The 17,314-nt window shown below is 47.7% G+C and overlaps 3 protein-coding genes across 3 annotated transcripts; 2 read left to right on the top strand and 1 right to left on the bottom strand.

The window, feature by feature from the left end:
• Positions 1-1,699: 1,699 nt before the first annotated feature.
• LOC9269515 (probable cinnamyl alcohol dehydrogenase 8C) lies at positions 1,700-3,823 on the top strand. Its single transcript, NM_001419168.1, has 2 exons — positions 1,700-1,997; positions 2,450-3,823. The coding sequence occupies exons 1-2, from the start codon at positions 1,915-1,917 to the stop codon at positions 3,459-3,461; spliced, it is 1,095 nt and encodes a 364-aa protein (NP_001406097.1). The 5' UTR covers positions 1,700-1,914; the 3' UTR covers positions 3,462-3,823.
• A 4,464-nt stretch (positions 3,824-8,287) lies between these two features.
• LOC4346993 (probable cinnamyl alcohol dehydrogenase 8D) lies at positions 8,288-10,276 on the top strand. Its single transcript, NM_001419165.1, has 2 exons — positions 8,288-8,521; positions 8,754-10,276. The coding sequence occupies exons 1-2, from the start codon at positions 8,439-8,441 to the stop codon at positions 9,757-9,759; spliced, it is 1,089 nt and encodes a 362-aa protein (NP_001406094.1). The 5' UTR covers positions 8,288-8,438; the 3' UTR covers positions 9,760-10,276.
• Positions 10,277-14,951: 4,675 nt separating this feature from the next.
• Positions 14,952-17,256, bottom strand: LOC4346994 (probable inactive receptor kinase RLK902). Its single transcript, XM_015755287.3, has one exon. It carries the CDS (start codon positions 17,014-17,016, stop codon positions 15,070-15,072), a length of 1,947 nt encoding a protein of 648 aa, XP_015610773.1. The 5' UTR covers positions 17,017-17,256; the 3' UTR covers positions 14,952-15,069.
• Between the last annotated feature and the right edge of the window lie 58 nt (positions 17,257-17,314).

Raw genomic sequence — 17,314 nt, forward strand, 5'->3', positions numbered from 1 at the left:
TTTGGTCTCAACAAAGCTGAGTTGGATCCTTTCTTATAAATCCAACGTAATCAACGAAGACAGACAGGCATAATTATTGCCCGGCACATGTGCAGCAGAGTTGAGGCCTTTCATCATCAGTGTTGTTTCATCTAATCAATGATGAAAAAAAAAATCTTTTACCCCCTAAACTTGGTAGAGAAATAGGTCTAATATCATGAATTTTAAATTCGAACATTCAACCCCTAAATTTTATAATACCATTCAAATTACCCCTAAAATGGTTTTGGATAGTGACTAGGTATTTAGAATCTTAAATAAGTGGTTTTGAATAACTAATATAGCTTGTTTACATATCCTCAACCATCGTTCATTAATTTCTATTCTATAATGATATATTACTTAGTATTATATTTACATCGATCCATTTGTAAAAAAGAGATCAAAAAAATAGGGTTCAAAACGAAAGATTTTGGTGAAGATTTGAAGATATATTAACAATTCATATACCATGTAGTCAAAATCATCCGACATACATACAAATCTAGAATAAAAACCACCCTGCAAAACCAACATACTTAGAGTGTTACGTAAACGATATACAATATTGTATAGCTCAGGGGTTGAATATCCGATTTCAAAAGTATACGAGACTAGATGGACTTTCAATCAAAAAGTTAGAACGATATTTAGACTTTTCCAATCAATGATACATGATGTTTGGACCGAATGGAGTATTAGTACAAATTAAGGTGCGAATTTGAAAGGGCAACATATCTTTTTTTTTTTTGAGAAGAACTGAAGAAGGCTCCCATCGGTTGCCTACAGCTTATAAGCCGTGGTCAAAATTTAGAATAGTTTTTTTTTCGTGATAGTTTATTTTAACTATTGGTTTTTATCTCGCTAATGACATCCAAATGAAATAATTTACTCCTAAATTATATTTTTTTCTAATAATCTTATAGTCAACATTACATAAACCAATAGCACCAGCGAACTCCACGTTATTTTAAGGAGTCATCTTAAAAGAAACTCTTCTTTTCTTTTTTCTTTATTTTAAAGGAATGGAAAAGCATATTAATGCGACATGCTTCACGGGCTCATAAACATTACGGTTTTCATTAATAAAAAGTACATATATGAATTTCTCGAAAAAGCTATACGAATCCATTTCCAACTTTATATTAGCTAACTCATTTGTCCGTACACTCGAACAATGATAACAAAAATCAGTCAACCGGCATTCATCCTCGCCAAGATCAAGGAGGAAGGTCGGGCATAGGTCAAAGCAGGAGCCTCAAACCTTCAAGAGTTTGGAATCTTAGGAGATATCACTTAAACCTCACTTTTTATGGATTTAGTTCTTTGGACTAGCCCTATACATATTTTTGTTGCTCTGTATTTTCTCCATCTTTATCAATATACGAGACAAAACTTTTGCCCTCCTTTCAAAAAAAAAATCATTCAATCATTTGCAGACTACTCCCTCCGTAAAAAAAAAGACGAATTGGACGTGATATGATACATTCTAATACAATAAATTTGGACATAGATATGTTGAGTAATATGTTAGTTTTTTATTTGACGGCGGAAATAGACAGTAGTTGAGGTCACGAATTCGATCCCCTGTTCCCATCACCTCCTCCCATACTGGACTACATACAGTGCACCACGATTACATGTTGCTAGGATTTTTTCCAAGCAGCTGTTATGTCACGTCATTTTCGCACGCACACCACCTCGCGTCTCACCTTCCCCTCTTCCTCCGGTGGACTCGCAATCACTCGCTTGCCATTCTCCAGCACCAGCAGCAAGCTTCTTCTTCAGCAACTCAGCAGCACTTCACCTGCTGCTGCTGCGACCGCCGTGACCATCACCACCTCGTCGCCGGCGAGAAACCTGCAGAGGGCGAGGGCGAGTGCGGCGGAGCAGGGGATGGAGGAGCATGGCAAGGCGGCTGTCGGCTGGGCGGCCAGGGACGACTCCGGCGTCCTCTCCCCGTACAACTTCTCCAGGAGGTCAGTGAGCTTCTGAGCTCTGTCACTGAGAACTCTCACCGTTTTGTTTGTTCTCGTGTGAGAATTTTCGCCATGATTTTTGGAGTTGGAGAAGATGCCTTGTCTCTCTGTTTCTGTGTGGATGAGTTGTTTCAAGATTCAGATCCTATAGCTAGGAGAATGGATAGATCGAGATAGTTTAGCTGTCAGATCAATACAAGTGTCAGTCAGTTAAAAATCAGCAGTCAAACAAGTCAAGAACCAGAGCCGATTCTTTATTTTACATTATCTGAAAGTTTTAATAGTCTTTCACTTGATCTATGCACTTTTTGATTAATTTGGCAGTAAATTATATTCTATAATCTGGAGTAGTGTTCAATTTGCTACTGTATGAGGCTATGAACTGTCACTTTTGCGGCTAATCTGTCTAGTGGATAATCTTATCTGCTTCTGCTGACTAAAAAAAATTTCAGGGCTCAGAAGGACGATGACGTCACCATCAAGGTGCTCTACTGCGGCATCTGCCACACTGACCTGCACATCGTCAAGAATGATTGGGGCAACGCCATGTACCCCGTCGTCCCCGGCCACGAGATCGTCGGCGTCGTCACCGGCGTCGGCGCCGGCGTGACCAAGTTCAAGGCCGGCGACACGGTGGGCGTGGGCTACTTCGTCGCGTCGTGCCGCGGCTGCGAGTGCTGCGGGAATGGGTACGAGAACTACTGCGCCAAGATGGTAACCACCTGCAACGGCGTCGACCACGACCACGGCGGCGGCGCGGCCACCCAGGGCGGCTTCTCCGACGCCATCGTCGTCAACGAGCACTACGTGCTCCGCGTGCCGGCGGGGCTGCCGCTGGACAGCGCGGCGCCGCTGCTGTGCGCCGGCGTGACGGTGTACAGCCCGATGGTGATCCACGGCCTGAACGCGCCGGGGAAGCACGTCGGCGTCGTCGGCCTCGGCGGGCTCGGCCACGTCGCCGTCAAGTTCGCCAAGGCGTTCGGGATGCGCGTCACCGTCATCAGCACGTCGCCGGGGAAGCGGCAGGAGGCACTGGAGCACCTCGGCGCCGACGAGTTCCTCGTCAGCCGCGACGCGGGCCAGATGGCGGCGGCGGCGGCCACCATGGACGGGATCCTCAACACGGTGTCGGCCTGGCACCCGATCGCGCCGCTGTTCTCGCTGATGAAGCCGATGGCGCAGATGGTGTTCGTCGGCGGGCCGACCAGGCCGCTGGAGCTGCCGGCGTACGCCATCGTGCCCGGAGGGAAGGGCATCACCGGCAACTGCGTCGGCGGCATCAGGGACTGCCAGGCCATGCTCGACTTCGCCGGCGAGCACGGCATCACTGCCGAGGTGGAGGTCATCAAGATGGACTACGTCAACACGGCGATGGAGCGGCTGGAGAAGAACGATGTCCGCTACCGCTTCGTCATCGACGTTGCCGGCAGCAGCCTCGCCGGCTCCGGCGACGCCAAGATATAAAGCTCGCCGGCTTGCTTGCTTGCTTGTGTCGACGGCGCCGGCGCCGCCTAGCTTGCTTGTTGTGTGTCAGTGGCCTTGAATGTTTGGTGATGTGCAAACTACTACGAAATGGAGTAAGAAATAAGTGGAGCATATGTCTCCATCACTTGGTTATTAATTAGTCGAGCTAATTAATTGTACATATTGAGAAATGATGATAGGCCACATTGTTTAAGTCTAAGGTCTATTTGGGAATTGGGATAGCTTGAGATTCTGAGAAGCAGCTATTTGGTAGCTAGCTTATCAGAATCTGGAAAAGCTAGGTTTCCCAGCTTCTGGTTTATAGTTCATTTCATGGATTCTACAACTATAGCTTCTTATAATCTGGATCAAAAGCTGAACTGTTTGGAGAGTTTCTGATTCTGGGAGAAGCTGCAGTAGCTAGAATCTTCCCCAAACGCAGACCCTAAGTTACTCATATTGCTGAATCTTTTGATGAACTTTTTTTATGGGATAGGTTGGACATAATCACATTCCCTTTCCACTTTGGATATTAAAAATGCCATAATTTGTCCTACTTTCTCTTTCTAAATAGCTAACCACACACTTATAGTTACTATATGATTCGGTATATAAACTATTAAAAAACGCTTTGTATCTTACGTCCGATATGGACGAAACTCTGGAAGGTCGTATATGGGACCCATACTCAAAACCTTCCCCCAACCTTATCTCATTCTTCCTCATCCCCAACCACACTCGACAGTAGTTATCTCTCGGCGGCGACCTGGACGGCGCAGAGGCTCCGAGGCGGCCGCACTTGCCAGAGGTGAAGAGGGAGAGCCAAGCGACGAGCGCGGTGCCGAGGAGGACGAGGCCGCCGAGCACCATCCACAGCTGCTCGCGCGTGCGCCGGGTGGAACACCACCGCGCACCACACCAGCAGCACTGCCATGGCTAGGCACGACCACGTCAACCTCATCCTCTCCCCCGCCGCTGCCGCTGCCGCCGCTCGCTGCCGTCCTCCTCCTCCTCTCGCCTCCACGTCCACCTCGTCGACCAGCTCCCTCTCGTGGTGCGCCATTGTGAGCTACCGCTGGTGGTCGTGGTCATCCCGTGGCACGCTGCTGCTACCATGCGAAGTGAAGAGGGAGGAGGGCTCTGTGGTCGGTGGCAAAGGTGATGAGGCTTGTGGCAACGTCGAACTAGCTAGCGAGAATTGTTGCACACTACATGTCTTTTTGTTGCACATAGTGTGTTCGTGATGTTGCAATCCGTCTTTTCTGGATGTTTCTTAAATCAGTATTAGATGTTGCATTTGGTTTCTTTGGATGTTCCACATATTGGGTTTTTGTTGTTGCATACGATGTTCTTGAGTGTTGCATTCGATAGAAACATCTTCAATAAAGCGGTGAAACATTCTTCGATGAAAGATGAAACATCAAGGAACAATTCATGTTGAAACTTTTTTTTTCGAGTGATAAAACATTGCAACATTCATTTAATGCGAAGTGAAGAGGGAGGAGGGCTCTGTGGTCGGTGGCAAAGGTGATGAGGCTTGTGGTAACGTCGAACTAGCTAGCGAGAATTGTTGCACACTACATGTATTTTTGTTGCACATAGTGTGTTCGTGATGTTGCAATCCGTCTTTTCTGGATGTTTCTTAAATCAGTATTAGATGTTGCATTTGGTTTCTTTGGATGTTCCACATATTGGGTTTTTCTTGTTGCATACGATGTTCTTGAGTGTTGCATTCGATAGAAACATCTTCAATAAAGCGGTGAAACATTCTTCGATGAAAGATGAAACATTAAGGAACAATTCATGTTGAAACTTTTTTTTTCGAGTGATAAAACATTGCAACATTCATTTAACATACATTGAAACATCATTCGGAGATTTCATGTTGAAACATTTTTTTTCGAGCGATGAAACATTGCAACATTTATTTAACATATATTGCAACATCGTCCGGATATTTGCAAATCTCTGGACGTCCGATGCGTAGCACTCTCTAAACTATTATTAACCTTTGTAGATTGTCCTGACTACTGAGTAGCAGGAGTGTAGGACAGGTTTGGTCAGCCAAATGGTGCCATGTTCCTTTGAGCCACTTCACCGTATTATTCTCTACTTTTATGTTACTTTATCAGAATATTATAAGGAATTATTTGCTCTGCACCATTAAAACTATATTCTCGATGGATGAAAACAGTTGGAAATGATCAGAAAGTCCCTTACCATTTTCATTTTCATATCTCTTTTTCTTTAAAATGGAGTCGGAACGGTAGACCCGAAAACGGTAATGATGTCGGTAATATTGGTATATTGGAAACGGAACCATCGGAACAGGGTCTACCGATATTGGACGGAAGTCGAAAATTCATGTTGAAAACAATGGAGTGTGGCATAATCACACATTTAACTATGCATGAAGATGACTTTGTAACTTCATTCTTGCATCATAACGCTCCACATAACACCGTTATATGATGATTATTGATATGATAATAAGTTTGACGAACAATATAAACAAAGTTCAACAATACTTCAAAATCGATAAGTTGAGAAAATCAAAGTTCAGCAAAGTCCACATGCTATGCCTTAGAGTTAACAACGTTTTCCTCTGACCACTTCCCTTTCCTCTGCAAGCCTACTAGGCTTATTTCATTCATGGGCTTTCGATAGGTTGTGCTAGTTGTACCGTCGAGGAACTTTTGGAATTTTAACGGAAATTACTTGACAAATATGGTTACCGACAAAACGGACGGAAAAATCTCCATCCTATTTCTGCTACCATTTCCAGAAGATATTACTGTTTCCATTTCCGACACCGACAATTACTTATACCAACTAAAATGGTTGGCGCAAACCGAAAACACCAGGAGATCTAGAAAATTTCTGTACGTTTTCACCCCTAATTTTAATTAGTCATGCTAGTTAATTGTACTTATTAAGAAACGATGATAGGCCACATTGTTTAAGTGTAAGTTGCTCATATTGCTCAATCTTTTGATGAACTTTTTTTTATAGGATAGGTTATTAGTCATGATCACGTTCCCTTTCCATTTTGGATATTAAAATGCCATAATATGTCCTACTTTCTCTTTCTTTAGGCCCATTTCTTTTTCTCAACTTTAAACTTCATCTTTCTCATTTTCCGTTAACACGTTTTTCAAACAGTTAAATTGTGTATTTTTTTTACAAAAAGTTTCTCATTTTCCGTTAACACGTTTTTCAAAGTTAAATTGTGTATTTTTTTACAAAAAGTTTCTATGCAGAAGTTGTTTAAAAAAATCAAATAAATCTATTTTTTAATTTTATAATAGTTAATCATGTGCTAATGAGTTTTCTTCTTTTTGAGTGGCAGGACAGGTTTGGTCAGTTAAATGGTGCCATGTTCTTTTAAGCCACTTTACCGTATTATTCTCTATTTTTTAGTTAGTTTATCGGATTATTATCAGAAATTATTTGTTCTGCACCTTTAAAACCATATTCTCTGATAAAAAAATTCTTCACGTTACTGCACCGATAATTTATTTTAAGTTATTTATTGCTACTATTTATAAGTTTATTTTTGAAATATTTAATTTATTCCTATAATTAATGAAGTAGTAGTCACGACTGGCTTTGTCCGGAAACAATGACTGAAAGCGTTTTGATTTATCGCTGATAAGTCGTCATTGCATATGTTACTGCGCATCATATCATCAACAGTGAATGCTGCTTAATTCAAAGTTTCTTGGGTCAGAGTTGCAGAACTTCTGAACTTTTGAGTGTCACCATCTCCGGAAAAAATCTGCTAGGAGTAATCCTTCACTGTTAAATGTGTAAGAGCTTATGTAATCATAAAACCATTGGATAATGTCAAATGTCATGATCCAGCGCAGCACGAGCCGAATAAGAGCCTTATCTTTTCACTTATGCTTATACTTATCAGCCAAAATTTAAATTTTCAGTTTTAAATTTAGACTGATTTTAAGGTTTTTTCATCGATGTTTATTTTTCAGTCTTTGCTTTTGGACCATTAAAAACACGCGTATAAAAATTTTATTCCCAAATTACTTTTCTTTTAAAATATGTTGTTTTGCTTATTCCGTAAGCTAGCCAACGTACGGCTCATGATCAGCAGCCGGCGGCTAAGGACAGCAGCAAGTAGGGCTAGTTGCAAAGAAAATAGATGAGATATTGACCGCGTCGGTGATGACTGTTTTTCTCCGATTGATTACGGAGATACTCCCTTCGTTTTTAAACATGTCTTTTTTTAAAAAAAATTAAGTAATTATTAATTCTTTTTCTATCATTTAATTCATTGTTAAATATACTTTTATGTGTATATATAGTTTTACATATTTCTCTAAAGTTTTTGAATATGACGAATGGTTAAAGACATGCTAAAAAGTCAACGGTGTCAAATATTTAGAAATTGAGGGAGTATATTTTACTGTATCAAGCTCATGACTAACACTATTAGGTACTACTTCCTCGGTTTCATATTATAAGTCATTTAACCTTTTTCTAGTCAAACTTTATTAGGTTTAACCGAATTTGTAGAATAATTTGTCAATATCTCAAATATCAAATCATTTTAATTAAATATAACATTGAATATATTTTTAATAATATGTTTGTTTTGTGTTGAAAATACTACTAGATTTTTCTATAAACTTGGACAAACATATTTAGTTAAGAAAAAAATTAAACGACTTATTATATATAAAACGGAGGGAGTATTCTACTGTATCAAGCTCCTGACTAACACTAGTTGTAGTGGTACAAAACCGGGAGAATAAAATGGCCATTGCTTGGTCTTGATTTGTTCACATGGCACAGTAGCTCGAGATACAATCGTATTGTCTGACGTCGCCATTGTGTAGATTAGCTTCTTTGGATGTCTATTTAATCCGGTTTCACGCCCAGATTCCTGAATCCAAAACCAATTAGTAGTATCGATTACTGAGGAAGAAGAGCTTAGCAAGGAGTGGTCGATCGTCATCAATGGAGCACAACGGCACGGCGGCGCTCGGCTGGGCGGCGAGGGACACCTCTGGCCACCTCTCACCGTTCAGCTTCACAAGAAGGTTATAATTACCTACTACTTACTCTTTCCCAAAATATTGCTATCTATGAATATTGTCTAGGATCTGGCTATTCGTTGATCGACCCATCCTAGATAGCAAACATTTTAGAATGGAGGTAGTATATAACTCTGTCTCGAGCTCACCGTCATCGTCGTTGTCATCGTCGTCGTCGTCCTTGTTCCGACCTGCCATGGCCATCACTGAACTTCTGCGACGGCGATGTGTGGTGCAGGGTTCAGCAGGAAGACGACGTGACGATCAAGGTGCTCTACTGTGGCATCTGCCACACCGACCTGCACATCATCAAGAACGAGTGGGGCAACGCCATGTACCCCGTCGTCCCCGGGCACGAGATCGTCGGCGTCGTCACCGGCGTCGGCGCCGGCGTGACAAAGTTCAAGGCCGGCGACACGGTGGGCGTGGGCTACTTCGTCGACTCGTGCCGCGCCTGCGACAGCTGCGGCAAGGGGTACGAGAACTACTGCCCGACGATGGTGATCACGTCGAACGGCACGGACTACGGCGGCGCCACCACCCAGGGCGGCTTCTCCGACGTCATGGTCGTGAGGCAGGACTACGTGGTGCGCGTCCCGGCGAGCCTGCCGCCGGACGGCGCGGCGCCGCTGCTGTGCGCCGGCGTGACGGTGTACAGCCCGATGGTGGAGTACGGCCTGAACGGTCCCGGGAAGCACCTCGGCGTGGTCGGCCTCGGCGGGCTGGGCCACCTGGGTGTCAAGTTCGGCAAGGCGTTCGGGATGAAGGTGACGGTGATCAGCTCGTCGCCGGCGAAGCGGGGGGAGGCGCTGGGGCGGCTCGGCGCCGACGCGTTCCTGTCGAGCCGCGACGGCGAGGGAATGGCGGCGGCGGCGGCGACGATGGACGGGATCATCGACACGGTGTCCGCGGGGCACCCGCTGGTGCCGCTGCTGTCGCTGCTGAAGCCCAAGGGGCAGATGGTGGTGGTGGGCGCGCCGGCGATGCCGCTGCAGCTGCCCGCGTACGCCATCATCGAGGGCGGGAAGCGCGTCGCCGGGAACGGCGTGGGCAGCGTGGCCGAGTGCCAGGCGATGCTGGACTTCGCCGGCGAGCACGGCATCGCCGCGGACGTCGAGGTGGTCGCCATGGACGCCGTCAACGCCGCCCTCGGCCGCCTCGAGAGGAACGACGTGAGGTACCGCTTCGTCGTCGACGTCGCCGGCACAATGCACGCTGCCGCCGCCGCCGCTGCGTCGTCCTAGGCTCCTAGCTATGTAGCCTTCGTGTCAACGTGCTTGCGTGTCATTGTGTGTAACCGTGCAAGGAGAGGCGTTTGGTGTGCGCCGTTTTGGGGAAAATATGGGGGTGGAAACCACGTACACGATGGAAACTTGAAAACTACCGTTAGATTAAATAATAGACGCTTGAGATTTGTTCACGTCATCACGAGTAAAAATTTTACTCACAGATTTACTCGTGAGTAAAAATTTTACTGTGCGTGATAACGTGGATGATTCTCGAACATTTATTTCTCGATCTAACGGTAGTTTCCACAACATATATGGTCCACTGTATATTTTCTTCCGTTTTGGCGTGTGCGCCATCGATGGAGCAATAACAGTGGACCGTCATGGGTCGTGGGCCTGTGATAGGTTATGTGGGCCACCTCGAATTGGGCCCTTCTCTGATCTGATTTTGTCCAAAGATTTGTCCGATTGGAAAGGTCCACTTTATACTTAAGACTATGTTTCAATTTAAAATAAGTTCACTTTAGATCCCTCAATCTGTCCCCGAGTCTGAAATTCATCCCCGGACCACAAAACCAGATACAATACATTCCCCACCTTACAAAACCAGTGCAAACGAGATTTCTCGATGGTATTTTCTCCGGTTTTAGCTGACATGGCACCTACGGTGGCGACGACAGTCAGCTTGGGATTGGTGGCTTTGGGCGTGGCTGGAGCTCAAAGCCACCACATAGGCCCCACCTTTTTTATTATTTTGTGGCAATAACTGACATGTGGGCCTCATGGTTTTTTTTATTTGTTCGGATCGAATTGGCACATAAGCGTAACGTCAATGCCACATGGGTCCCGATGGCTGGTCCGTCATTGTGCCGCTACAGAAGGTGGATAGGGAGCTCAAGGCATAGTATGGGGATCACATCCTTCCCACCATTGCTGGGTAATATTTATAACATTTAATTAGTTTCATCAAATCAATAATTGAATATATTTTCATAATAAATTTGTCTTGGGTTAAAAATGTTACTACTTTTTTCTATAAATTTGGTCAAACTTAAGGCAGTTTGACTTTCACCAAAATCAAAATGTCTTATAACCTAAAACGGATGGAGTACTAACATGTGGGGCTACTATTTATTTATTGAGAGAACTCCTTATATGTCACTCCAAATTGGCCGCCACTAAAAAATGGATCCTCCCGTATATGACTTTGGTTTAAGTTTGTCCACCCTCTTATGCCACTACCGTCACTGCTATGCATGTTGACTATTACTAGTATTTACAAAAGAAAATCGGTATGTCCGTACGTACAATATGGAATACATACATGCATGAAAAAACGAAAAAAAAGGGTGCATTCAAATAAAAAAACAAATAAACCTATCTTTTTAGGCTTTGCTCCATCGTCTCTCTTCTCTAATGGCCCAATTCACACTAGTCTAGTGGCCTAATTCGATAATTCACACATGCTATTATGCTTTTGGCAGTAAATTTTTGCTAGATATTAGACAATTCACAAAAAAAAAAATATTTAGCTCCTTTACATTAGGAATATCCAACTTTAAAATCTTGGGTCCTCCCCATGATTGACTAATTTACACTAAGTTTATAAGTTGTGGCACAATGTTGAGTCTTACGTGTTAAAATTGATAAAGCATTTATGAGAAAAGAAGGCTAAAAGAAATACTCTTGGAAACTATGTTGGTCACGCTTTCACCATTGCACGCATATAGTAGGAGTATATAAGTGACAACTCAGGTCAACACTTAATTTCCACCCGCTCCTTGAGGCCTTTCTGGATGGGACTTAACTCCGACCAATCCACGCATACAGGGCAGAATTTTGGTTTTCAGCCTACACATATCGACATATATAGATGGGCTGGAATTATGACCGTGCAAACGAGGCCTAATAGTTTTTTCTTCGAATAAGTTCACTTTGGGTCTCTCTATTTGTCGCCCGGTCCAATTTTCGTCTCTTAGCCGTAAAACCGAGTACGATGAGTCCTCCAACTTACGAAATCGTTTAAACGAGATCCCTCGGCAGTATTATACCCAGATTTTGCTGATGTGGCTCCCTTGACTAGGTCTTCGTCATACGTGGTATTGACATGGCGCTTACATGGTAATTCAATCTCGGAAAAATAATTAAAACAGTGGGACCCACATGTCAGCTTCACATACATAATAATAAAAAAATAGTGGGGTCGATCTTTACGGTCAACCTCTCTCTCTCTCCCCGGTCAGTGGAGAATGACGGGTGGCAGCCGGAGTGGTCGGCCGGTATAGCAGGGCGGGTAGCGCTGGAGCGGTCAATGGCTGGCGGCCGGAGCAAGCTGGCGGCAAGAAGGGCGCCAAGGGCCGGGAGCCGCTCTCCTCCTTGTCGGCTGCGGGAGGGGAGATGTTGGTGGCGGCCTCGACAGGGAGCTGCTCTCGCTGATGGTGGCCATGGACAGGGAGATGTCGGCGGTGGCCTCGGTGGGGAGCCGCTCTTGCTGATAGTGGCCGCGGGCGGGGAGATGTCGGCAACGGCCTCCGTGGTTGGGGTTTTCCGTCGAGAGACCTTAGTTGCACTGGTTTCGTGACCAAGGGACAAAATCGGACTGGGCGACAAATAGAGGGACCTAAAGTGAACTTATTCCTTATTTCTTGTCTGCAAATGGCACGTTCAGTTTACAAGCAGTAGCATGCTGAGTTTGGCAGACCGGTAGTTCCGTCGTAGGCCACCTGTCTTGATAAAATGGGCTTTTTATCAAGAGACCCATTTTAGCTGGGCTCTCTTGATAAAAAGCCCATTTTATTCCGCCCTCTCCCAGTTCATTTATTGGGAAACGTCCAACTTACGTCCCTCAACTATAGCCAATCTAATTCGCATCTCTCACCCGCGAAACCTATCTGTAGGCTCCCTCAACTATTAAAATTGACTCATTTTGTCTTCACGAGTGGGATGATTGTTTTGTTCTACATGGCAAATTAACATGGTTTTCATCCGACGATGTGTTTTACGTGCTATTGTAGTTAATAAGGAAAACAAAATCTCAATGGCCCCATCTTCATCCCTATCTCTTTGCTCATAGTCTCATCGATGATAGGCAGCCCAAGAAGGTGGTGACAAAGGAGAGGTGAAGCCCGAGGCAAAGAGTGTGCCGGCAAGACGAGGCCTAGAGTGTGACGGCCACTCCACCCTCACTACCCTCTTCCAATCCGCCAACTGCCGTCTTCGCCCTGTGGACCCGGTGGCTCTGTTGGTTTAGCATAGTCAGAACCCCTCGCTGGTCTTCCTGGGGGCTTGGGCAGGAGGAAAAGAACGGAGATCAAGTGCAAACAGAAGTAGTGGTGCTGGTGGTTGAGGTTGACGGACGGTGTACTCTAGCTGTTCCTGCAAAACCTTCACGATGATACACACTCGAGGGCTCCAAGCCCTCGTTGCCACAACCACCCTCCCCTCTTCCCCCTTCCTCCCCATTGAGCCACAACCACCCTAAGGCGACAGTGCTAAATGTGGTGGTGTCGAGCCCCATCGCGTGGCCACCGTTGAGATGGAAAGATAGTTGTGGTAATGTCGGTGATGTAAGCCCCATCTCATGGCCGCCGTCGGGAAGGAAAGATAGTTATAGGTTGTCCCTCTAGATCAGCGGGCTGGCAGGGACGAGCCGCTTAGGCGGACGAACAACCACAATAAAATGCTGCTCCAGTGATCCCTCTAGACATATCCTCTCTCCTTGCTTCCTGCCACCACTAACATGGAGCTCGGAGCCATCGTCGTCATGGAGCTAGATGGAGAGGCGCACTTGGGGCTCAGTGGCATGGAGCATGAGACAGAGGGTGGAGGGGACACCAGCATGCGGTGGTGATTGAGCTCGAGCTCAGCCCTACAGAGCGAGGGGAAGAAAAGAAAGAGAGTTGTCTGTCCCATAAATTCTTTTAGTATCTACTACTACTACTAGTATTATTATTATTATTATTTGTTGATTGCAATTACACGTATGCTCTACATAGGCACCACGTTAGGTAAGGCTGGGTATGTGTCACGTTGGCCGTAGGACATAACTACCATCCAAACCCCTTGAGAAGGCAAAATGAGCCATTTTTTATAGTTGAGGGAGTCCTCATGTCTGGTTTGTGGTTGACCGTTGCGAATCGGCCTGAGGGTCCGAGGCTATAGTTGAGGGAGGCAAAATGTACGTATTTATTTTATTTGAGAATTTAGTACAGTCCTGCCTAACAGATATATAGCCTCATATTTTTGCTTTTGATTACGCTTATTGGTACAGCTTATTAGCAACAAAAAAAATTGTTGGTGAAACTTTTATATACGTGTCCTTAGCGATTTAAAAGAAAATATTTTAAAATAAACTATGAGGAAAATTCAAAAAATCAACTCTAAATCTAAGTTTTAAAATTTAAATTTTGGCTTATATACATAAGCATAAGCTCAACAATGGAGCTAATAGGCATGTAGCTTTTTTTAATAATAGATTAAATAAAACACGGCCTCTACATCCCGAAAAATATACACAGCCACAATAGGCATGTAGCTACACCTATCTAAGCTCTGCACATACATTCCAAAATATTAATGTAAAACACATTGACATACAAATTTGATGACCACTACTTTGAACTTTTTTGGATAAAAGTGGCATCGTATATGCTCTGAACCTACACGGCTACACCATATAAATTGTGAAGCAGAATTCGAGTTCTTCACCCAACTAGAATTATTCTAAGCTGCTTCATCAACAAATCTCGCTGGTGTCTACATTTGCCGCGTTTACTCTAGTCCTCTAGCCACCATCTGTCACATTTCCGGCAACTGAACCATCAACAAATTTTGCGACCCGTAATCTGCGTTCTCATTTCGCCATCCTTCTCCGGTCAGCAAAGCTGTACTCAACCAGGACGGTGACACTTCTGATTTCTTAGTACCGAGTCTAGTTTTGAAGTCTTCAAGCCGTTATCTTAGGCTGCTGACGAACAGCCTGAATTGACTCACTGACCATGTCAAGATAAGCCCGCGTTTAGAAAAAGTCTCTTCTTCAGATTGTTGGGAGTTGGAAATCATGTGAGTTGGTGATTTCCCAAATAGTTTTCAAATACTTGTATAATTTAGTTTCAGTTCCAAACCGTGTGCAGGTTGTAACTATCGGTAGCATGACGATGAGCAAGATGTACCCGAATTCACCAAACACTAATAAGCAGAAGGCAAAGTAGGGTAAGAAATAAATCAATTCTGTGAGGTATGAACTATGATCATGACGAAGAATTTTGAATTTTACAATTTTTGGGACCAATGAACTGAAAAAAAAGAAAGAAAATGTCACTGAAACTACTGAGAAACGCTGTCGAAATCGTCCACGTCGGCGTTCCGGATGACGGTGTCGACGATGTGCTCGATCCTCGCCGCCACCTCGGCCATGGTGGGCCGCCGCTCCGGCCGCTGCTCGGTGCATTCGACGGCGAGCTTTAGCAGCCGCATCATCTCCTCTTCCGCGTGCGCCTCGTCGGCGATGCTGGCGTCGAACACCTCGGCCGTCCACTCCTCATGCACCACCGCGCGCACCCACTGCGGCAGGTCGACGCCGTCGAACCCCGGCACCGCGTTCGCCGGCGGCCTCCCCGTGAGCATCTCGAGGAGCACCACGCCGAAGCTGTACACGTCCGCCTCCCGCGACGCCCTGCGCAGGTCGCTCACCTCCGGCGCGCGGTAGCCGGTCACCCGCTTCAGCGGCACGGCGGCGCCGAGGAGCTGGGCGAGGCCGTGGTCGGTCACGTAGGCGCCGTCGTGCGTGCGGTTGACGACGATGTTCGACGACTTGATGTTGCCGTGGGACGAGCCGGCGCCGTGGATGAACGCGACGCCGCGCGCCGCCGCCAGCGCGATGCGCGCCCGCGACGTGAAGCCGAGGCGCGCGCGGCGCACGGCGCCGCCGCCGCCGTGGAGGAGGGAGGAGAGGGCTCCGGCGCCGACGAAGTCCGAGACGAGGAGCTTCTCGTCCCTGCTGTAGAAGTAGGCGCGGAGCGGCGCGAGGTTCTCGTGGCGGAGCGCGGCGAGCTCGGCCACGCTGTCACGGAACTCCCTCTCCGCGATGGGCGCCTCCCTGAGCCGCTTGACGGCCACCACGGCGGCGCCGCCCTCGAGCGTGGCGCGGTACGTCGTGCCGAGCCAGCCCTTCCCGAGCACCTCGGCCGACGCGTGCAGCAGCGTGTCCAGGTCGTAGGGCACGTCCGGCTCGCCGCCGACGAACACCAGCTTCTTGGCGCCGCTCGCCGTCGTCGTCTGCTGCGACGGGCGCGACCGCGACCGCTTCACTTCGACCTTGTCCGTCCTCGCCACCGTGACCGACACCGGGGACGCGTCCTCGTCGACGTCGGCTGGTCTCCCTTCCTTTCTCCTCCCACGCTTGAAACAGAGGAGGACGATCACCGCGAGCGCCACCAACAACGCCGCCGCGGCGCCGACAGCGATGCCGGCGATTGCACCACCGGAGAGCTTGCTGCTCTTGCTATCTTGAGAAGCTGCCGGAGGCGGCGGAATCGGCGGCGACGGCGACGGCGACGGCGATGGCGGCGAAGTGTTTGTACACGGGCTTAGAGGGCCACCGCAGAGTCCTGTCCCACTGAAGGCGCTCGCCGGCTTCCCGGCGAGCGACGCCGGCACGGCGCCGGTGAGCTGGTCGTTGTTGGACACGTTGAAGAGTTGAAGCTTCGGGAGATCAAGATCGGCGGGGAGGGTGCCATTGAGGCCGTTGTTCTCCAAGTAGAGAGTGGCGAGCCGCCGGAGCTTGTTGAACTCCGGCGAGATGCTCCCCGTGATGCGGTTGCGCGAGAGGTCGAGCCGCTGTAGCAACAGAAGCGAGAAGAACCCCTCCGGCACCTCGCCGGCGAGCTGGTTTCCCTGCAGGTAGAGTGCCCGGAGCTCCCCGCAGTTGCCGATGTCCACCGGGATCCCGCCGGAGAGCGCGTTGGAGCGCAGCGACAGCGTCCGCAGCGCCGTCAGGTTTCCCACCGTCCCCGTCGGCACCCTCCCTACCAGCTTCGCGCCGGGGAGCTGCAGCGCGACGACACGCCCACCGCCGGCGTCGCACCGGACGCCGCGCCACCCGCACGGCGAGGACGACGACGACGCCCACGGCAGCCGCGGGCCGACCGCGTCCCGGAACGCAAGCAGCGCCGCCGTGTCCGCCGCGAGGTCCTGCCCCGCACCCGCGCCGCCACCGATCAGCGCGGCGCACCACAACAACGCGACGACCACGCCGACCGCCGCACGCGGCATCGTCACCTCGCCGCCGCCCGAAGCAAGCGAGCGAGCGACGGAGTCCAAACTAAAAAGGCGCGGGGGATGGGGGATGGAAGCAAATGGATGCAATGGGCGCGCGCTCTCCTTGTATTATAAGGGGAGTCAAAGGAAGACGACGACAACGACAACGAGGAGGACGGCGACGGCGACGGCGAGAGGGAGGTGAGGCGTTGGAAGGGAGCGTTTTGCAGTATACAGGGGAGGAGAAGATACTACGTACGCGGCAGAGGCCGACGTGCATGTTATGTGCTCCACAGCTAGCTAGGCGCGGTGG

The sequence above is a fragment of the Oryza sativa genome, chromosome 9, assembly GCF_034140825.1.
Source record: "Oryza sativa Japonica Group chromosome 9, ASM3414082v1".
Lineage (NCBI taxonomy): Eukaryota > Viridiplantae > Streptophyta > Magnoliopsida > Poales > Poaceae > Oryza > Oryza sativa.